We start from the raw sequence: 23,812 nt of genomic DNA, 5'->3' as shown, positions 1-23,812 counted from the left end.
CAGTGCTGGCTTTTGTTTTTTTTTTTTTTAATTTATTGTTTGATTTTGATACATCCCAAACACAGTTTCCCTTCCCTCCACTCCTCCTACTACTCCCCTACCTCTCCTCTCCCCCAGATCCAGCAGCCAGTGCTCTTAACCACTGAGCCTTCTCTCCGGTTCCCCCGAAAGTTCTTTCAATAAATAACATCACTTGCATCCCTCCTACTTTCATCAGCATCTCATTATACCCTGAGTACAATATCCTCTGGTCCTGGATGCCTCAGCCCTGGGTCTGGCTCAGGACCCTCCTCCCTGAGGTCTCCCTGCAGAGGCGCCCATCCCGCCCATTTGCTGCATTTTGCTTCACTGGAATAAAGACATTATCAGTTTTCAACACAGACTCCATCCCTGTCCTCTTAGAACCAGGATACTCTCATCCCCTGCACATCTAATAACTTCAAGATAAGGACAGAAAAAGAATCAGTTTTGTTTGGTGAACTCTCGTAGCTGGTGCTTGAGAGACTGCCCTAATATCCCCCGAACATGTTTTAGTGATAACATTTACTGCACTTGGGGCCAAAATGATTTTCTGCCACTTTCAATTCTAGTTCAATAAAAGAATAAGGGCTTTGTTTCTGACCTCTGTCATTTTTAATACCATAAAATGATTTAAAAAATGTAAAATTGACTTCCATTTCCTACTGGACTACCAATCTCATATTAGCTTTCCTTTTATCAAATTTATGAGAAAAGTCAGAAATTGCCTTTCCCTTTAAAAAAAATCAAAATTTCAAGATCTCCTGGGCAGAATGCTTGAATTGAATTTCAGCTCTCAATAATTGCTGGCCTAGAAGTTTTAAAGAAGTGTAAAAGTTAGCTACTTTCTGTTACTTATGTCAGTAATAACAAACTAGAGGATTATCCTTGAGCTCAAGAGCAACCCCAAATATAAGGTTATTCCTAGAAAACCATCACTCTTAAAAACCTCAAATATGTGTTATTGCATTTCAAATTAAGGCAGTCTGTGATTTTTCAAGACCACAGTGAATAAAGTCAATGATTTCTAAATTGCTAAGTCAAACCAACTGTGTATTTTTATATTACATCATAAATACTTTCAAATATGCATAAAAGTTGAAATAAGCCCCTATCTAGCCACAAACTAGACTTGTGATTCATGGCTTGTTATGTTTGCCTGGTTACATAGTGTCCACCCATCCGTTATACTGATACAAGCATAGGCAGTATATTCCATCCACAAACACTTTGTGCGACTATAATTAACTCGACTTCAGCAATTATCAATAATTCTTTTGAGCCAATAATCTTTTGAAAGATGCCATTTCATTTTTAATGATTTAGCTGAATAAATTAACCAATTAGACATCCTGAATTCTACATCTTAACCTTTTATTAATTCCGCTACTTTGAGTAATGTCTTGGGCATCCGTTCTCTCATCAACAAAAACACAAAGCACTTGGTAGATACGATAAGTCTCAATTCACAAAATGTAAAAATGGGCCTTGTGGTTAGGGCAGGATTCACAAATGAGTCACTCTTAATTAGAGAAATAGCTAATTGGAGGGCATGTGAGCACAAATGTTTTTTTGGTAAATTATAGAGAAAACCTTCATAAGGCTCACAAAGTCAAGAGGGAACTTGAGTTTGAGAGTTTAATTATTAATATGATGGTGGCCACAGTGTGTCCCCAGCAAAGCTATTGGAGCTGGGTTGACTAGGTCACTGCAAGTGCACATTCTGTATAGCACAGAGCTCTATATCATATTGGAGTTTGCTTGCTTTGCAAGCCCATAGATTTCACTGGTTTGTAAATCCCTTATTAACACCTGATTATACCAATTGCAGACAGGGGTAGCTGTTCCTTCATAGACTGTACTCTTAAACTGATTTTTTTTCCCCCTTCAGAAGTTTGGCCTTGGAAGGGGCACCCTTTGAAGCCCAGAAAATCAAAGCTATTGCAAGACAGTGCTGAGTGTTTTGAAAGAAATAGGAAGAACCACATCAGCCCTTGGGCAATAGGCTGAGATCTTCCCAAACGGGTCAGCAGTTGGTCTGTAAAACATCCCCATTGCCAAGGAGGTGGTGACATTTTGTGTAAATCAAAAAACTGAAGCTCTGAGATAGTTCATTTCCATTTTAAATACACGGGGTTAAATATGGATATGAGCATGGAAGGGTTCCTGTGGGATTGATTTTTCCCGTCTTCTCTGAACCCTTTGCTGAGCGTGATAAGGACCAGGGTTCATTATCAGCCCTGCTAGTGCTGCACTTCGGAAGACAAGATGAGGCTACGCGGTGGGAGAACATATCCACGAAGAAGAAATGATTTGCGTAGTGCAATGATAAAACCCCATGTTAGGCTCAAGTCATTTTCAACATAATCATGAAACCAAATGAAATCCCAAGAAATGAAGTTTCCTGAATCATTTTTCAAGCTGAAACAAACAAACACACACACACAAACAAAAACCATAGTGACATCATAAAAGAAATCAAATAGAGGCTTTAAGGTTTGGTTAGCAATGCCTGCTTTGTTTTTAAACACACAATAAACATCTATTTTTCTCATAATAATGCTTGCATTTTCATAGCATTTATTTTCGTAAGAAAGAAAAAAATCCGACAGGCAATCTAGAAAGGAAGCTAAGATCATCATTAGAACCTTCAAGAGATTCGGCCAAGGTTATAGAAATAACATCAGAACAAAGAGCCTGGCTCCTGTCAGCTGACCCTGAGTTCTCCGGCACTTCCCTCCCTCTGCTCCAGTGTCACCGCAACACAGAAAGTGGTTCCAGGGTGGGTCTATACCAGAAATAAGGGAAGCATGCAAATTACAGAAAACCACAACCAGGAAGGCTCCAAGCCACAAGGTTCCTGGAAACCCACAAACAGATGAACAGTAGAGAGGCATTTTCCCCCACTGGCCTTGATAAGCAGAAAAACACAGCATAGCTCTGGGACAAAAGACTAGCTGGGGACCTAATGAGACTTAAATCAAGGGCAAAGAAAACGGTCGTGAAATGAAGACAGAGCTTTCATACAAATGATCTTTTCACACAATGTACGGATTAAGCATCTCCACTTACAGACAATAGGGAAGCTCCATGCATTAAAAATTTGACACTGAGGGTTTTCCGAGACAAAGACAAATCCACACCGAGTAGATAATAGGAATGTGCCTGAGTGATAATGAAGACTCAAATTCTAAGAGGAGGAAAGCAAATCTCCGGGACCTAACTCATTAGCTAAAAGGCGGCGTTCAGCTTATTGAAGATATTCTAATGGCTTAGCCTACCTGACAGGTATAAACATCTCCTGCCTGCAGCATCACACTGAAAAATTCCTTCCCCATCCTCTCACTTTCCCTCCTGTCTTCTCCCTCTCCCTTTCCTCCACCTTTCTCTTTTTGAGATGTTGACTAGGTAGGCTTCAAATTCCTGGGCTCAAGCTATCCCCCTGCCTCAGCTTCGTGAGAGAAGCTGAGACTACAAGGCACACATGGCTGTCTCCTGGGAATCACTATGTAGCCCAGGCTGGCCTCAAACTGTGGCTATCTGTCTGCCTCTGCCTCCCTAGGACTGGGATTATATATAGGCATGCCCCACCCAGTCAGCTTTTTATTCTTTTCTTTTTATTTCATAATTTTATATATCTATTTACTTTGGTCATGTTCCCCCTTCCCCAATGAACCCCTGTTTCTTTTCATCCCCTTCATACTTTTACGCACCCCCCTTTTTTTTCCTTGGTTTTTCAAGGCAGGATTTCTCTGTGACTGACCTGGTTGTACTGGAACTTTATCTGTAGACCAGGCTGGCCTTGAACTCACAGAAATCTACCTGCCTCTTCTTCCCAGCCCCTTTTTATTCTTGATAGAAAGCATTTTCCTGTTTAAGGACCCCTGGGGGAAACAAAAAGTACATTTTCTTGATTTCAACCTAAAATCTTAAAAATACAAAATAAAAAGATTGTACGTTCAGTTTTATTACTGGGTATGTACTCAAAATAATAAAGGCTCATAATTACCTATAAAAGTATTGTCTAAGAAAACATTTTCTATCTTTCCAATGGCAAGTTTAAAAAGAAAGCCTTGGATCTGGAGATGTGGTAGCTCAGTTAATAAGAGTGCTGGCCTAATATTCAGGAAAGCCTCGGTTCAATTCCCAGCACCACGTAAAACCAGACATTGTGGCTTATGCCTGTAATCCTAGTACTTGGGAGGTGGATGTACAAGGATTGGATTCAAGGCCATCCTCAAGTGCATAGCAGCTTTAAGGCCAGCCTGGGCTACCTGTGACCCTGTCTCAAAACCATCCTCCTCTTCCTTGTCGTCATCATATGGGCCTGCTCAGCAGCACAAATGATAAAACTGGAATAAGATTAGCATGATCCCTATGACCATGGGGGCAAGCAAGTTCATTAAGGGTCCCTACTTCAAAGGAAAGAAAAGAAGGAAAGAACATTTTTTAAAGAAGAAAGTCTCATTATTTGAGATTGATTCCTGGGAGCCACATGGTAGAAGGAGAGAATCTACTCCACAAAGTGTCCTCTGACCCCCCCCACACACACACACACACCACACATGTGCGTGCGTGTAAAGAAATAATGTAATTAAAAGAGAAATAAATTTCTTCATCTGAACTGTTTTACTCTTGTTACTTAGCATAAAAAATATGAAGACATTATTAAATCTCTGAATTACCTGTGTAAAATATTTATTTTATGAGATGCCCAAAGGGAAAAGCTTCTCCTCCCTGATGTCATCACAGTAACCCCACGGAAAAGAAAAGAAATGGGGTGATTTAATCTTGGCATTGGCCCTAAATACCTCCCGAAAATGAAGGGATACATAAAATAAGCAATATTATAAACTTCAAGGGAGACCTACACTCATTGAGGTTGCTTGGAAAGGATAGAAGTTTTCCACACAAGAACGTGTGTGTGTGCATTTCTCCTCAGGTAATCCTCTTTCACATTAAGCCAAGAAGCCAGTGGGAGGTGATGCCCCATCAGCCTCACCTGTGCAGCATTTCAGACTGTGAGAGCAATGACCCCTCAGTCCCCCAGAAAGAGAGACCCCGAAAATCTCAGCACCACTGTGAAGTCTCCATGCATATTCACTCAGCGACAAACAGCTAATACAGGCACTTGACAAGTAACTAACCCATCAGTTCAGAGCAAGCCTGAAGTTGCTGTAGGTTTTTCCTTTTGTTTGTATATCTATGGTGTCGGTGACAGAATCCAGGGCCTCATGAAAGCTAGGCCAATAGCTTTCAGCTACATTCCCAGCCCCCTGTCACCTTCCTTCCTTTCTTACAAATTGTCTTACAATTAACTATTTATTTATATATTTGCTTTGTGTGAGCATTTGTCTTGTGCCACATGGAGGCCACAGGACAGCATTTGAGTCAGTCCTTTCCTTCCACTACATAGTTCCCAGGGATGGAACTCAGGCTGCCAGGCTTGGGGCAAAGCACCTTCACCCACTAAGCCATCTCAGCAGCTCATTGCTCCCTCCCTCTCTTCTAAGTAGAAGAGAAGAAAAGGGATGGAAAAGGAAGATATTCTCTTCCTTGTTTCCAATGGCGTGTGTGTTTGTTTTGGTTTGGGATTTTATTTGTTTATTTATTTATTTATTTATTTATTTATTTATAGAGTGAGACTCTATAAATTTTTTATTATTTATATCCCAAACTGGCCTCAAACTCATGGCAATACCATGCCTTGACCTCAGAGTGCTGGAATTACAGGAGTAGCCATTGCATCCAGCTGACAAACAGAGGCATTGTTCAAGATGTCTTCGAATTATTTCTATGATTTTTCAGCCTTTCAGAGCTATTTAAACTTAGACAGATCATACAAGCATCTTATGCCTGTGTTTTTCTTCACTGGCACTCAAACTCCAGAATAAATAGCTGAATTAGGGACTGCAAGAGATGGCTCAGTGATTAAGAACACTGGCTGCTCTTCCAGAGGTCTCAGGTTCAATTCCCAGCACCCACATGACAGCTCACAGCCCTCTGTATCTCCAGTTCCAGGGGATATGATGCCCTCTTCTGATCTCTGCACCAAAGTAGTCTACAGATATACATGCAGGCAACACACACACACACACACACACACACACACACACACACACACACACACACACACACCACATACTCACGACAGAGACACAGAGAGAGACAGAGACACAGAGACAGAGAGAGATTAAGGGCAGAGAGATACAAGCAAATCTTTAAACTAGTGAATATGCAAATGTCCAAATAGCACATTAGACATTAGTTTTCTTGATTAAAACAAAACAAAACCCTTCAGTTGAATGTGCTTTGCTTGGGGAGTTTATAAGCTCAACAATCAACACAAGTAAATGAAAACTATGCACTTAATGGCAATGAAATTTGTAGTGTACTACTTTAGAACCCTGCTTGTTCTCCAGAGCTTTACCAGACTAACTCGTGTTTCTTTTTAAGATAACAAAGATATCAGAACCATAGGTATTGTCAGGTTTAATCTGATTTTCAAACTAAACTCATGTTAAGCAAAAAATAAAATAAAATAAAACATAAAATTCCCAAAGAAAAATCAGAACTTTTAATGAAATTTTCTTGAGAATAGTATATCCTATTTCATGCAGGGCAAAGGGCTAGCCACCCACAGTGAAACCTGTTACAGATATGTTTTCTGTCTATGTTTTAAATGTCCTGGGTTTTGTGGAGTTTGGGCCATAAACCTGTTACACAATGTTATTTCTTTATCCATTTAAACATCTTATAAATCCACTTGTCTCCTGTTGGAACTCCTTGGTATTATTAAGTTCCACAGAAGGAAACAATACACCGTGTTTGTTTCCATTGGCTCTGGCCTTCACTTCCAACAGTGAGTGTGTGAGTGAGGAGTCCCCAAAACGGCCCTCAAGAGAGAATTCATGGTATCTCAGTGATAAAAATCTGCTTCTTCATCCCTTCCTTCACTCTGCAAGTATTATTGCTGGCAGATGGCCTCCGCTGGATCAAACATAGAAGAAAAGCCCTACTGTTTCTCCAATGAGGAGATACGTCATCACCTTTCTGAATGTAGATCATGTCTGTTTCATCCCAGGTGTCTCACATCTGGGGCTAATCCTGCAGTGACCACAACTATAAAGCAGGGAGGGGCCTTTGCCGACTTTCCCCCAAGCATGCTGCAAAAAGCTCAATAAGAGCCTGGACTTGGAATGTGGAAGCTGTTAGTCTTTAAGAGGAGAGGAGGCAGTTTGAGGGACAGCAACGAAAGGCATTAGCTCAGGACATCGAATACCGCAGCAGGACTGCGCTCCCCGCAATCGCGGAAACTTCCGTCCATACTTGTTTTATCATACGTGAAGAATGTTATCCTTCCTCGACACACTTTCAAGCACAATGACGTAGCTGCAGATACAGAAACCTTGTTCCATTGTTTGTAAGAGCTGTGATGTTGATACTGACGTCCTGATGAGCATGTCCGGGGACACTGCTGATTCAACACAATTTCCATTTTCTGTGGTCAGTCGTCCTGGACCGCAGAAAGGTAGAGAATAGCACATCCCACAAGGAGTGACAGAGTTAGACACTCCAATTCAAGCAACTCCACAACCATCACAAATACCACTGAATTCTGAGCTAGCCATTAAAAACCAGAGCCAAGGCCCTAGAGTTTACCAAGACTCAGAGGAGGGACCATTTTTTCCTTCCCTTCCCCCTTTTAGTTACCTGCAGTGCCATATTGAAGAGTTAAAAGAACCTAAGCTATAAAACAATAGAATGGGAATACATGTGAATACATATAAACTACAACATACACACATACACACACACACACACACACACACACACACACACACACACACACCAATTTACCAAACCCCTAAAACATTATTGCTTTAATGTGGCTAAAGATGAAACATTTGAAAATAACCTCCAGTAATTCTTCTGTTGCTCCAGAAGATTATATCTCATGTATAATTAACTCTCAGATTTGACGATTTTTGACATTTCTTGTCACATCTCACTTTTGGGGGGAGGGGGTAGATACAATTGCCATGTCATATTTGTAAATGTGGCTGGCATTTTTGCAAATTTTCAGTATTTCAAAACCAATTGGTATCAACACATATACTCTGATACTGGTCAGCCACAAATGGGACAATAGAAGTGACATGGCCGAAGAAGATTCAGGAAAACAAGGATTCCATTAGCAACACTGTGATTGAAGAGGTGGGGGGAAGGCGAGCTCCAAGAGCTGGTTAGGGGAAACTTCCTTTCTGCATTTTCTCGTTCGGTATCTAATCTCTGGGTTCTCATTTCCCCAGTGATCTGATAATTACGAAATTCTAAATAAAGTGTCATCTTTCTAGCAACAAATCAATGAACAGAAAAGCCCTCGTCAACTTACAGATGTTTCCTAAAGCGCCTGCTGATTATTGTCAAGTGTCTAACCCACAAACCATATGGAATGGAATGTTCTTTGGAAGCCTTCTTTATTCCATGTGATGATGTGGAGTGAGGCTCTCTCTCTCTCTCTCTCTCTCTCTCTCTCTCTCTCTCTCTCTGTCTCACAGCCGTCTGTAACCCCAGTTCCATGGAACCCAATGCCTTCTTCTGACCAAAGTGAGCACCAGGCAAGCATATGGTACACAGACATTCATGAAAGCAAAATCTGCACACACAAAAAATATTTTCTTTTGAAAGGAAGTAATATGAAATTGACAGAGTGACCGCAAATTGTCTTTTCACTGCCCATTGAATATTAAAACTTAGATCTGTCCTAATGTTGTGATATAAAAATGAAAATATATCGTGTCTATACAAATCAACAAAATTATATTTGCATTCCATATCACATATTTTACATCAACAAAACAGCTATATTCCCTATTATAGTCAGGGCTTCTCTCTCGCGGCAAAAGAATTTAAAATTCCACTTTTATTCTTTATACAACCCTTATGATAATACAAAGGTGAACTCATGAAAATAAAGAAAATCTATGGATCATTAACTAACCCTCCATGTGCATAACTAAACTTATCTACTAATGAAGTCATGCTATGCAAGAGTTTAATTTCAACACTTCACAGCCTACCAAAAATCAGATATTCCCACTTTTTACTAAAACAGAAAAGTACCCATCTTCAACGTTCTGCTTGTTTCAATGATTCAGGGCAACCCAGGCTGCTAATTACACAGTCCCCAGTTGCTGAGTAAAAGTGATGCTTAATTAGCCAGCAGGAGAGGTCGATTAACATCCAGCAGGGCCCCTCGTGAGGGTCTCTCACACTCCTGCAGGGAATAGATTCTGGCTGTGCCCTTCCAAAGGATGGAATTCTAAGAGTCTAAGAAGTTTCCACCGGCTTTGAAAGTAGACCCTAAGAACGATTAGTCATGCAAATTAGATCCCAACCCTGCACACTTAAAGTGCTCTGCTCCAAGGTTGGGAACCACAAAGTCTCCTGGGCAGGGACTGAGGAGCACTCATCCTGCTGAAGCTTGTTCAGTTGCCACCTTCCAAGACAAGTCAGTCAGGAAATGGATTGTAAAGGAAATTTTGATTTCTTCTTCCCCTAAGGAAGTGTACGTTCCCAGCATCTATTAGCTGCTCACATTCTAAGATGTGCAACAATGAGATCAGAGCTCCTTGTTTTAAAAACTTAATGAGCACAATGATCCCACCCAGTCTGGGACTAACATCTACCAGTAAGATCAAAGAATTGACTCCCCAGGCCCGATTACAACTTGTCTATGGCAGAAGGGAATGTGAAATTAAAGTCAGAAGCAAAAACATGAAAACTCTCTTCTACTCCATAACACTTTCTCATTGGTTGTTTGAACAAGCACAAATGTCCTGATTTCACCATTATGTCTCTGCCGTTGTCAGACACAAACCTGTTCTATATAATCCAAAGCCAAAACCCGCCTGATTACTTTAAGGCAATCACCAAAACGTGTTCACGTTGGTAAATTTCAATATTCTCACCTACCTCCAAATCGATTTGTAAATTTCTGCCAAGTATGAAAAGCTGTGGCAGGTGTGCCTGACTGTTAACTTATACTGCAGTAGAGGAAATTTTTCCTGAAAAGGCATAACGAGACTGGATGATACCCACCTGGATTTGATTTGCTGGAAGCCCCGGAGAATGTGGTCTCTCTGGTCCTGAGCACCAGCGCTGAGGTTCTCATTCCGCAAACCCTCTGCCAGGAAGTCTTGAGCATCTAAATGAGAAGAAAAGGTGACCAAAAGAAGATGGGTGAGGAAAGAGAAACCAAACTCTGAAAGATCAGGAAGCAAATGCTGTTTCTTGGGTAAACCTCGATGGTTGAACAACCCAAACACAAATGGACTAAAAGTGGCATATACTTAATAACAGCCAAGATGCTAAATTTCTATTAGATGTAGCTCGTCATGATAAAGAATAACTAAGACTTCATGCATTCCCTGTAAGTGACAAGTTCTAGCAATCCAAGACCTTGCTGTGGTTTAAAAAGTGGCTGCATACATTAACCACAAGAGATAACTGTTTTTGAAACCATTTTTTAAAGCAATGCTTACTTATGTGATGGTCACTGATGGCAGAGGCTGGATTGTCAGTTTCATAAACACGTAAATATTATAAATAAAAGTCACAGAAGGTCACAGACCAATAAGACTAGAAGAGAAGTCCCAGTAATTGCAGCTGAAATAAAAAATAGAGCTGAACTGCAAAATCAAGAACAAAAAAGGGCAGGCATTCAGAGCAGAAACATTAATTAGCAGATACATCATCAATGAAAATGACAATGCAGCCAAGTGAAGGAGCCCACACGGAAAAGAAAAATGCATCCAAGAGAGGGAAATTGCAATTAATGTGAATGTGCATTACAAAATAGGAACATGATGGAAACGCACACTACAAAACAAATCTTGTTATGGTGAAGGAGGAAATTTGAAGGTACGCAAATTTTCAAAGACAAAATACATCGATAGCAATTACAATCGGCAGAAATACGAGCTGCACACGTAACTCTTCATAATATGTTTACCATCCCTAAAAAGCATATAAATAATATAGTTAAAATTCTCTGCCTCCAAGAAAAAAATCATACCCACAATATGAAACTGCATCACATATACCACTAAAATAATTCCATGTATTTACACTGTTGGGTTATGTAAGTGCATCTAAGCATTTGCTTTACACTCACATCATTCAATAATAGCAAACAGAAAAGTCCTATAGCCATCACCAGGACTTCTGATGAGATACAAAGCCCCAGAGATCGAAATTCTCATAAAGAATCACCATGAACATCTAAACCCTGAATACATTGATTGTAGATGTCATTTAATGGGTTCCTCCAGGGGGCTTTGAATGCTAAAGAACAAGAAAATGAGAAGTTGAATTAACAGGCCTCCCCCCCCAAAAAAAAGACAAAAATCAAATGGCATCTGAGACTCCATTAATGCAATACATCATATTAATAGAAGGGCAAAAACACACAATCATCTCAAGAGCTACAGAAAAAAAGCATTTGACGAAGTCCAGTGTTGCCTTATGATAAACACACTCAACATAAGTATGAAAAGACGGAAACTTCCTCAGCCCGAGAAACAGCTTCAACATAAAACCCAACTGCCAGAGGCTGGAGGATTAGTTCACCCACATGGTCTGCTGGGCATTGTGAGACCCAACACAACAAACAAAACGGTCTTTAAAGGTCCCACAGCTAACCTTGCACTTAGTTGTGAAAGACTGGGTGCTTCCCTCCCTGTTCTAAGATGACAAGCAACAGTGGGGATTGTCACCACACATATTCAGTATTGTCTTAGTGATACTAGCTGGGGCAATTAGACAAGAAAGCGGAGTTTAAACATCCCCATTGGAAAGAAACAAAGTGAAACCATCTCTATTTGCATCTGGCCTGATCATATATGCAGAAAACCTTAAGGGTCACTGAAAATTCACTAGAATCAACACGTTTATAAGGCATAAAGCCAGTGTACAAGAATCAGCTATATTTTGACATTTTTTGAATGTTTGTTTTTCTGTGCTTGGAATCAAAGCCAGGGTCTTGCCTGTGCTGGGCAAGCATTCTATCCATGAGCCACACAAAGCACTAGCTTCAATCGCATCAGTAATGATCAATCCAAAAATAAAGTTAAGAAAACTCTATTTAGGATATAATTTTAAATAATTTCTTAAGAATACACTTGAAAAAAAAAAGAATAAGTTTTCCAGGACTGGAGAGATAGTTCAGTAGGTAAAATGTTTGTCACACAAACAGGAAGACCTGAGTTTGATCCCCAGAACCAATGTAAAAAAGTTGAGTATGATATCCTGTACTTTTGTGCCCAGCGCTGGGGAAGTGAAAACAAGAAAATCCCTGGGACTTGTTGACCAGCCAGGCTAGCCAAATTGGTGAGCTTCAGAATACTGAGAGATCTTATTGAAGGGCAGGAACATAATTTTAAGAGACAAAGAAATATTTTAAGATATTTTTAATCATGTGTTGTGTGTATAGGTATGCAGTACCCAGAGGTGTCAGAGCTCCCTGGACCTGGAGGCACAGGTGGCTGTGAGCCACCCAGTGCAGCTGCTAGGAACTCAACTCAGTCCTTTGCAAGAGCAGTATGTATTTTTAGACACGGAGCCGCATCTCCAACTCTGTAACGAGACACTTTATATAAGGTTGGTTTCAAGTACTTCTGATCTTTTATTTGTGTTTACTACCTTTAAAATACTATTTTCAAAGATGGATACTGTGTAAAATAAAATAAAAATACCATGCAAGTAAATTTGAAAAATCTCAAAGAGACAGTTGCTGACATAAATAAATAAATAAATAAATAAATAAATTCATTCCCAGGCCAGTGTATAGCTCAGTGGAAGAATGTGTGCTTAGCATACATAAGACCCTGAGTTCAGTCCTCAGGAACAGAATAATACAAAGAAAAGTAAATCAAGGAGCATTACAGTCAAACTGCTGAAAAGCAACGATAAAGAGAAAATTTTCAAGGCAGCCAGAGAAAAGTGACCCATTACATACAGTAGAACAATGATAAGAATGAGACTTGAATTCTCATCAAAAAATAATGGAGGTAAGAAGACACTGGAATGACACTTGAAAGTACTGAGAGGAAAAAATAAAAAAATAAAAAATAAAAGGCCTGGTCAACTCCCAACTCTATACCCAGTGACAGCAGCCATCAGAAGATGAAGGCAGAAAAAAGACAATTTTGAGATCAATGAAAACTGAAAAATGTTTCGCTAGGAGAGCTGCATGAAAGGGAACCTAAAGGGAGTTCCCCTCACTGAAGACAAGTGACACCAGAGAAACAGCCATCCCGGAGTGCCAAAGTGCTAAAACATATGGGTCCGTTTGAAGCATCCTCGTGCTTAATTTTCTCAAAAGACAATGGGCAGTTTCATGCACAGGTTGCAACAATGCACTGCACAGTCTATTACACACATCCAAGCAAAAATGTGCCTCAAAAACATAGTGTCCCAGTAGGGAGAGACCCTGGATACCTGTACTGGGCATGGTCACAGTACAGTTATCCAGGGTCTCTCCCTACATGTCCCAACAGCACAGAGGGTGGGGAAACCCTAATAGCCATCAGATATTAACTCTAAGTAGATCTCGATGAGTTAAAGACAAAGCAGAGTCACTGGAGTCACCTTATCAAGCCAAACCAGGGTCCCAATTTTTTAAAACAACAGAAATTCAAGTGAGTGCTCCAAAGCATTTGATTAAGGTTTTATAGGCAAGTGTAACAAAAAAATTGGCAACTGGAAAAAGAATAATAAAATAAGAGTAAATCTTCCTATAGTGATAGTTACAGAAAAACAAACTAATCCAATTTAAAAGCAGAGAGGGAGGCACAAGCTTCCCAAAAGCAGAGAGACAGATAAACACTCAGGAAGTCTGGGAAAGCCCTATAGAAACTTACTATTTGGTAAGTTTCCTTTAAAATAGACTCACACGCTGGGCAGTGGTGGCACACACCTTTAATCCCAGCACTCAGGAGGCAGAGGCAGGTGGATCTCTGTGAGTTCGAGGCCAGCCTGGTCTACAAGAGCTAGTTCCAGGACATCCTCCAAAATCACAGAGAAACCCTGTCTCAAAAAAAAAAAAAAAAAAAAAAAAAAAAAAGATGAACACACGGTGGAGGCAGAATACGGACTTATGCTGCACCGGGGCGGGGGTGGGGTGGGGGTGGATACGTGCCTCCCAAAAGCCATAGGTTTCCAAATAAAAAGCCTAGTGCCATGTGTGGACTACCTCCCATCCCCATCAAGCTATTGGTGGTGGGCAGGAGTTACCAAAGACCATGAAAACAGCACAGCCTGTTGCCATTGCTCTAGGCTGCCTATTAGAACTTGATAGTAAGGCCCTACTGCTGAACACATCATACACTGTAGACTGAAGTTTCTGTCCCACCTGGTCCCACGCTGGTCCCACATCCCTTTGGTCCCAAATAAACACACAGAGGCTTCTATTAATTATAAACTGTTTGGCCTATGGCTCAGGCTTCTTACTGGCTAGCTCTCTCTTAATTATTAACCCATTTCTATTCATCTTTGTATGTCCACATGGCCTTATCTTACCAGCGAGTGCCTGGGCGTCCTACATTCCCAGTAGCTACATGGTATCTCTCTGGTGGTTCCTCTCTACATTCCTCTTCCAGAATTCTCCTAGTCTGGTAGCCCTGCCTATACTTCCTGCCTGGCTATACCCTTCCTGTCCATTGGCCGAAACAGCTCTATTCATCAGCCAATAAGAGAAACACACATTCACAGCGTACAGAAGGACATCTCCCATTAATACACTTTGATCATAGGGTTTGGAGAGATTAAGCTGGTGCTATCCTGGAAGCATACTACATGCTGGCTAGTTTTCATAGTACCAGAAGTTTTACCAGCTGTGAAGGCTGAGAGCTAGTGATAACCAGCCTGGCAAGATACTTCTGAGGTGCAATCGTGACATGAACGTTATAGGGTAATCAACCACTTTTTGATTGGATTTAAGGCCTGCTCCATAGGAAAAAACTCATGCCTGGTGCAAAAATGCAGCCAAAAGCCTATGATGAGGGAGTTCCATTGGCCTTAGGGATGAACCTACTATAATTTTACTAATATGCCTTCTGAATATATCTTTCTATCCATAGATAAGTGCATCTCTCGGACCTCATCAGAGAAGCTTTTTGGTATGGACAACAGCAGCTAATGCAGAGACTTACAACCAGTCATAGTACAGAGAACAGGTGTCTGTGGAGGGCTCAAGAATAAAATAGACGTTTGAAGCATACTGCCCTCTCCTTGATGCTCAGAAAACATTGTGGAGCAGAGGACAAAAAGACTGCAAGTGTCACAGGGTGAAACAGTCCTCTGAACATGACAAGACCCTTTGCCCTAGGAGCTTACAACAGTCAATTGACCAAGACAGTCAATATTCCAGCATGGGTAGGGAGGGGCAGACCAGCGCCTAACATAAGCTGATGGTTTCTTGGGGAGGGAGAGTCAATTAGGGGTATGGTATGGTCCCCCTGGTAGATTCACCAAGATCCAGGGGATGTCCCATACCATGAGTGTCTGAGTAGGACAAACTGGACTTGGTGGGTTGAGAGGACATGACGTTGAACCGGATGTAGCTGGGATATGAGAGAGGTTGGAGGGGGAGGAAGGCAGTGAATATGATCAAAATACATTGCATGAATGCATGAGATTCTCAAGGAATGAATAAAGATATTATACTAAAACCTGTAGACTGAATTATATGTTGTCTACAAGAAATACACTTTAATATTAAAACACAGGAAGGCTGGAAGTAAAAGAATGGGAAACAATCAGCAAGACAGACAGAAAGACTAGGGAAGTCAGAACTGCCGCAGTGATGTCAGGCAAAGTATTCTTCAAGGCAGGGGAAAATACCAGAGATAAAGAAGGTTATTTCAAAATGACAAAAGGGCCACATCACTGGGAGACATAACAATTACAAAAGAATATGAACCCAGTAACTGAGCTTCCAAGTACTTGAAGCCAACTGACCTTTTTATAGAACAATATGTCCCATTGCTCTCTCCCTCTTGTCAGTGCTGATGAACCTGGGAACTTGTGTGTTCTAGGCAAGTGTTCTGTTGTTCCCATATCTCTAGCTCTATTAAGTCTTGATTAAAAATTTAAAAGAGAGACTGGAGTGATGGCTAGGTAGGTAAAATGCTTTCTGTTCAAACACAAGGACCTGATTTCAAATTCTGCTACCCAAGTAAAACCTGGGTACAGCAACGCTTGTAACACAATACGTGTGATCCCAAAGCTGATTAATCACCTGTCTGTAGCCGGGCGGTTGTGGTGCATGCCTTTAATCCCAGCACTAGGGAGGCAGAGGCAGATGGATCTCTGTTAGTTCGAGGCCAGCCTGGTCTACAAAGCAAGTTCCAGGACAGGCTCCAATGCTACAGGGAAACCCTGTCTCGAAAAAACAAAAACAAAAACAAACAACAAAAACAGAAGAAAGAAAATGACCCACAGCTGGATTTTATAGAGGCATTTCTCAATTAGGTTGGAAGATCTCAAATGTAGACTGTCATGACATAACCATCCTACAGATGGATGGAATAGCTTCACTGGAAGGAAAGGTGTTGACATAAGTAGACTCGGAAATGAGGAGTCAGTAAAATGACCATCCATGGTGCTGTGTGTGTGGCGGGGTGGGGGGTGGGAGGGTGTCTGTGTCTGCCTGTGCAAGTCTGTGTGTGTGTCCGTGTGTGTTTGTGTGTGTGTCTGGGTCCACATCTGTGTGTGTGTGTGTGTGTGTGTGTGTGTGTGTGTGTGTGTGTGTCTCTGTGGGTGTGTCTGTCTATGTGTTTGTGTGTGTAGTGCATGCTCACACTTATACTAGAGATAGAACTCAAGTCAGACAAGGATACAAGGTAAGACCTTGACAAAAAAAAAAAAAACATCTGAACAACAACAAAATAATCTTGAATTATAACCCAAATTATAAATAAATACTCTTAAGTTCATAAGTAATATAAGTAATTAAGTAAATTAACAAATGGGAAGTAAAAGACAGATCTATAGTGTAGAATTCAAAATAATTTATGTAGATATTTTACTCCAAGATAAAGGAAACATACCTCCCAATCCTTGGGTATGGGCTGTACACAGCCACTTTCTTCCAAAAGACTGCAGAAAGGAAAGGGGAAATAGAGCAACTCCACAGAGGAGAAACTTGACACCAGCCAGGTGTTCATGGTTCAACATCAACCATCATAAATCACACCGACAGTGTGGACCCTTGATGCAATGTGGTGAAAATGATACTTTTGTGATCTTCCTCCCTTAAGCCTGTAACCCAGTCTAAACCTGAGAAGAATGCTAGACACATTCTAATACAGGGTCATTCTGACATTTACCTGACCAGCACTCCTCAAAAGGTTACACTCATTAAAAACAAAGGGAGTGTGGGAGACAGTCACAGCTGTGAGGCACCCAAGAAGACCTGACTGTATCCTGGATAGGATCCTGAGATGGAAAAAGGGCATTAAGTAAAATCAGGAAAACTGAATGAACTGTGGGTTTTAGGTATGTGATGATGCTGGTACGTTAGACATAACCAAAGCACCTGTCATGGCTAATCTTGGCTGTCAGCTTGACTACATCTGGAATCAACTAAAACCCAAGCAGTCGGGCATGCCTGTGAGGGATTGTCTTCATCTCATCATTTGAGGTCAGAAGACCCACCCTAAATCAGGCTCATTTGAGGTCAGAAGACCCACCCTAAATCTGGGCCACACGTGCCGGTAGCCGCCCACATAAGAGGCCACGGAAGGAGGAAGCTTTTCATTTTGCCTGCTTGCCCTCTCTCCCACCATCAAGTTCAGCTATGTGGCAGCTGAGAGGTTCCTTTGCTGTTATTAGAACCCCCGTCTTCAGTATTTCAACACAGACCAGAGACCAGCTGAGATGTCTAGTTTCATGGACTGAAAAACTACTGGATTCTTGGCCCTTCTGTTGGCAAAGTGCACTGTTGGACCAACCAGACCACAGCGTGTAAACCATTCTAGTAAATTAATTCCGTTTCATGTAAATAGATCCATTCTATCAGTTCAGTTCCTCCAGAGGACCCTGACTAATGCAACACCACACAGACGTAAAATGTTCTAATTAAGAGAAAGTGGAGGAAAGAGAAGGGTTAAGGGAACTTGGCATCACCTGTTTAATATTCATGTAAACCTAAACTTTCCACAAAAATTCAATTAGTAAAAGCTGTAAACCATGTAATCTGAATGCGCTAAATCTGATTATTTAGCAAGATGGGTAAAAAACGCTAGCTTCCAAGACTGAACACAGGAGTGCAATTCCTGTGTCCCTTATGGTGGAAGGAGAAAATCAAGTCCTGAAAGTTACACACACACACACACACACACACACACACACACACACACACACACAAACTAACTAGAAAGTTAAAATATAGGGCTCGGTGCATTCATTTTAGAGTCACTGCCACACTCCGGTTGGGCACTGTGATGAGCATCAGAACTTCAGCAGAGGTCACTACCAGGTGGTGGAACGGCAGCTATTCTTACCATCTTATTTGTATTTCTAGATGTGTGTCTATTTCTAAGTTGTATGTTTCAGAATAGAAAAAAATAGTACAATAAAAATCAGTGTAAACCCTGAGATACTCACGGTTTAGAGACCCTTTACTTTCCATTCCCCACCCTGGATTCATTCAGTGGTAGAGGACCTGACTGGCTTTCACATAGTCCTTAACAGGGTAGGGTTCCAATGGGCAGGTACAGGAAGTGGGCAGCAAAGATGATGCTATGTTTGGGTCCTATGGCACAAGCCCATGATCCTAGCTACTCAGGAAGCTGGGGCAGGAGGATGGAAAGTGGAAGGCCAGCCTTAGCAATTCAGTGATGCACTTTCTCAAAATAAAAATACAAAAGGCACTGGAGATATTACTCAGTGATAGGGTATTACCTACCTTGCTCAGGCCTGGGTTCAGTCTCCTGTAGTATATGATGATGATGATGGTGATGATAAAGAAATCTTATGTGATGTGGTAAGTCAAACTGTTCACTTTCTTCTTGTAGAACACACATGGATATGAACTTGTGCACACACACACACACACACACACACATACACACACACACACACACACACACACACACACACACACACACACGCACACACGAAATCATTGAATTTACCTACTAAATTCTTCCTCCACCCAGTTTTACTGAGGTAAAGTTGATATTGGTCCTTACTAAGTTCTTGTAAGTAAAATACCTGCCTACTCCATATGCGGAAATGTACCAATGGGTTATAATTACGGCCCTGTCGAGGCTGCTAAGGATGAGTTGATTCTTTTCTTAAAACTTGTCCTGTTTTAGTTTTCCTTCCGATTAATTATGAGAAAGCCTTTCCTTAGATACTTCAGGAGTGAAGTGTTTGTTTCTTTACCTGCAATCAGCATCTTCTTGGAGAAGTAAAAAGACACAATGATGACCTCTGCCATTGATCTCATTGTTTATTTAGAATGCACTCTACAGATACACCCACAAGCTTTCTAGGTGAAATATAGAGCCAAGAAAACAAGAAGTCAGAAGGAAGGGCTACATGCAGGCTTGTGTTTTTGATATTGCGTTCAGCCTCCAGCAAAATCCTGATATGAAAACACTAAGGAAAGAAATTAGAGAAACTACTTCACTCTTTGATTGAGAAGGTGGAGCTTCTCACGGTGAGAACCCAAGGGGCCTGGGCAAGCCGTCTCGAAGATGCCAGATAGGAAAGAGATCTCAAGCTGTCCTGCAATGCCCCACCTCTCTCTAGTCACCATTCTGCTAGTAGGTTTTCCCATTAAGTAGATAACAGATTTGCTAACAAGAGCTCTTTGTGGGGACTGGAGCTTGCCTGGTGTATATGCAAGCTCCTGGATTTGACATTTGGCACTCAATTTCTTTAAAAAGCTGCCAGATCGAGATGCCTTGGGGTCTCTGCAACTGCAATATCCAGTGTCAATAAGGAGGATGAGGCACTCATGGGGTCTGCCCAACAGTTGCCTTCAGCTAGAGAGTGAGCAATACCATGTGACACTCAAGTCCTCATAGGAAAAGATGCCAGCCACCTGCCATAAACAATGACACACACAAATGCCTCTATTCTTCATCACGTATTCAATGGGCACCGGGAAAACGAGCAGGACACACACGAGCAAAGGACAGACAGTCAAATGCACAACTAGAATTATGACAGGAGCTACCAAAAAGGGAAGTGCGGAGCGTAGGAGTGACATTCACAAATGTCTCTGGAGGTCAGGGACAGAGGTGAGTTACAGAGAATGAAGAGATTTAAACTTGAAGAGCTAAACAAGGTCAGGAGGGGAAAGAAAGGCGGCAATGTTCATCTAGAAGGCACACTCATAAACACATAGTATGGTGCACTACAGTAACACACGATTGCTTTAAATCTCATATTTAAAAGGTAAACACAGCTTTGGCAAAGACATTAAAATTCACACCTGCCCTAAAAGGAAAACGCCCTCAGGTTTCAGACATCTGTGCAAGGAAGTCAGAACAGGAAAGAAAAAAATAAATAAATAAAGGACTGGGACAAGGGAGTAGAAGGCATGTACCACACTGGAGGCACAATACGGTCATCATGTCCCAGCAAATACCCACTAATGCGCTAAGGCTGCCTGCCAGGAGGGGCCCAGACCTCCTGGTTCAAGGCTAGTAAGAGTGTCTGATATTTTCCCCAAATTCTCTGACCTTGTCCCTTTACAAAGTCACTATTTTGTTTATTTGGAGAAGAATAACATCTTAAGGGTCACATTTTTTTTTTCCTAACGACTGAAAGATAAATGTGGCTTCTTCCTGTTTTCTCAAAAACACTCCTGACACTCTGGGGGGAAAATACTTCAGTCAGTGCCGCTAACAGTTGCAAATGTTCTTTGTTGATATATGTTTCTAAAACTCAAAAGTTTGCTTCAATCAACCTTTTATTTGGAGGCAAGATGAATGACCCAGTGCTGCTGAAAACAATTCCACCAACCAAATACCAATAAAAGTGTTCCTAGAGGGGATATTGTGTGAAAGAATTTGAACCGCTAAAGCAGAACTCGCATTTCTGAGAAGAATAATGGATACATTTCTGCCTGTAACTGGCATTGCACCCAAGAAAACAGTTGAGGTGTTTGTTTTGGTCTGTGGGTAAAAAGGATTAAGATAGGTCAAAAATGTTAATTTTAACTAATTAATTGAATTAATTCCATGGACTTACTGGCTAGTACTCCAGGTTTCTTTTGCTCTAAGAAGAACCCCCAAATTATCTGCATATACCATTTAAGCATAAATGACTGTCCTAGCCAGGCAAGACCACAGAAATGCCCAGCTTCTCTGGTTACATTGAGTTAATCCCTGTTTTACTTCAACAACCCTCTGCTGATTTCTGCCATTAATACCTGACCCTTCCCAGGCTCTTCCTTTTATCAATACATCTCCACACCTTTTCTTCCTTATTGCCCATAGATATTTTATTAGTCAGGGCACACTGTGTGGACAGTTTTGTCTACTGTATTTCTACTTCTAGTTTTTTACTTGCTGTTGTCTGTGAGCATTTGCTTAGGACACCACTACTGTTTGAATGCCTGTGTCTCCCCCAAATCCACATGCTGAAACACAGCCACCAATGTGGTAGTATTAAAAGGTGGGACTTTTGGAAGGTTATTGACTGTCCTGATGGAAGTCAGAGCTCTAATAAAAAGAGGCCCTAGGGTCACTACTTGCCCCTTTTACCACGCAAGGGCACAGAAAGTGTCATCTCTAAAAAGTCAAGCAGGTCCTCACCAGACATCAAATCTGAAAGTGTTTTGGTCTTAACTCCCTAGTCTGGAAAACTATGAAAAATAAATATTTGCTGCTTACAAACTGTTTATAGCATAAATGAATATTTGTGGCTTATAAACTGTTTTGTTAGAGCAGCCCAAACGGCCTAAGACAATTATTAAATACTGCTCCCCTGCCTTCAACGGGCTTAGAAGTTACACATTTTAGCATTTTGTCCGTAGTCTGCTTTACCCTTATGATTTAAAAAAGAATGTAATCCTGTCCCTCAAGTTAACAAATATTAATGAGCTGGTGTCTTTTGGTTCTTTCTGTCAATGTGAAGATTTCTAGCCAAGAAAATAATCAATGTTTTATTATGTACATTATGTTTCAAGAACTTGACATGTGTGCATTTATATGACATTTCAAAATCATATCTATAATAACATTTTTCCAGTCACCCTTGTTGATTGCTTACTTTTTGTATCATGAGCTTCTTTCTTGGACTCTTTGTCTCATCTCAGATATTTAAGCTGTGCTTTCTAACATAGTAGCCACTAACTATGTGTGGCTATTTAGATTTGTTAAAATAAAATAAAAATAAGCTGGCAGTGGTGGTACATTCCTTTAATCTCAGAACTTAAGGGGTAGAGACAGGAGGATGAGGGGTCCAAGGCCAGCCTCAACTATATAGCGGGGGTCAGTCTGGTTTATACGTGGCCCTATTTCAAAAGAAATAGAAGTTATATTTCATGAACAGGGTATTTCTTCTTTAATTTTAGTATTTTCTCGTGGGTCCTGTGTTGCTGGAGTTTTCTTTCCAGCCAGGTCCCGTTGCCGCTTTAGCCCCAAATAAACACACAATATTAATTATAAAACTGTTGGCCAATGACTAGGGCTTATTGGCTAGCTCTGTCTTAATTATTAACCCACTTCTATTAATCTATGTATTTCCATGTGGTCTTGGCTTACCAGAGAATGCCCAGACCTGTTACTCCTTTGTGGTCTTCATAGAGTTCCCTCGAAGTCCCTCTCTGCCTACCTTTCCTGGAATTCTCATTTCCTAGCCTCGCCTATCTTCCTGCCTCTATTGATCAAACAGTGCTTTATTCATCAACCAATAAGAGAAATATATACACAGAAGAACACCCCCACCAGTCCTGTATGGAATGTGCTGTATCCTTGTCCTCTCTGTCCACACTCCAATATGGATGGTTGTTTTGATCTTATGCTCCATTTCCTCATCCATAAAAGGAAAATATTAGTAATACCTGTCTCTCAGAATGATATGAAGATTAAATGGTAGATATTTGAAAATGAGTTAAAACAATATGTATAATGTATTAAGCACCGTATACGTGTCTGATAATTAAGGCTAAGGAAGAAAATAATCTGGAACTCTCTTTCTCCTATCATTTAAACAGATGCAACAAACAAAAGAGGGGGAAATGACATTTCATTTTTAAAACTTATAATTAATTGGAAAATACTATTTTTAGCCAGGCATGATGGCGCATGCCTTTAATCCCAGCACTTCAGAAACAGAGGCAGATGGACCTCTGAAATTGAGGCCAGCCTGGTCTACACAGTGAGTTCCAGGATTGCCAGGGCTACACAGAGAAACCCTGTCTCAAATTAACAAAGGAAGAAAAAAAAGGAAACAAAAAAACAAACAAAAAGGACATACCATTTTTAGACACAGATAAGCACACACTTGAAACAAATCTTTCTGTGAGGTTAACAGAGCCCTCCCCTTCAAACATGCTTAGTCATACAAGACTAGATTGATACAGAATTTTTTAAATGCCACCTTGAAGATTCTACAAAGCAAAATTTCAACTGAAACATCAGAATAGAAACACTGTATGTTTGGGAGTCTACCAAGGTGTAGACGTTCAGCAAACTGCAGGCTAGATAACAACGAAGACAATGGGTCAAACTACTCTCCATCCTCGTAAAGTTTCTCATAGAAATCA

At 40.9% G+C, this 23,812-nt stretch overlaps 1 protein-coding gene across 1 annotated transcript in view; it reads right to left on the bottom strand.

The window, feature by feature from the left end:
* The window catches only part of Skap1 (src kinase associated phosphoprotein 1), a 270,687-nt gene extending 251,159 nt beyond the window's left edge, over window positions 1-19,528 (bottom strand). The window contains exons 1-2 of the mRNA XM_035448147.1: window positions 19,474-19,528; window positions 10,123-10,228 (exon numbers count right to left, since the gene is read on the bottom strand). Of these exons, the coding sequence (XP_035304038.1) occupies window positions 10,123-10,228; window positions 19,474-19,528 (161 nt within the window). The remainder of the gene's footprint in view (window positions 1-10,122; window positions 10,229-19,473) is intronic.
* Between the last annotated feature and the right edge of the window lie 4,284 nt (window positions 19,529-23,812).

Source organism: Cricetulus griseus, chromosome 7 (genome assembly GCF_003668045.3).
Source record: "Cricetulus griseus strain 17A/GY chromosome 7, alternate assembly CriGri-PICRH-1.0, whole genome shotgun sequence".
NCBI classification, from domain to species: Eukaryota; Metazoa; Chordata; class Mammalia; order Rodentia; family Cricetidae; genus Cricetulus; species Cricetulus griseus.
The sequence above is the reverse complement of the archived record's forward strand: the minus strand, read 5'-3'. Positions and strand labels throughout refer to the sequence as shown.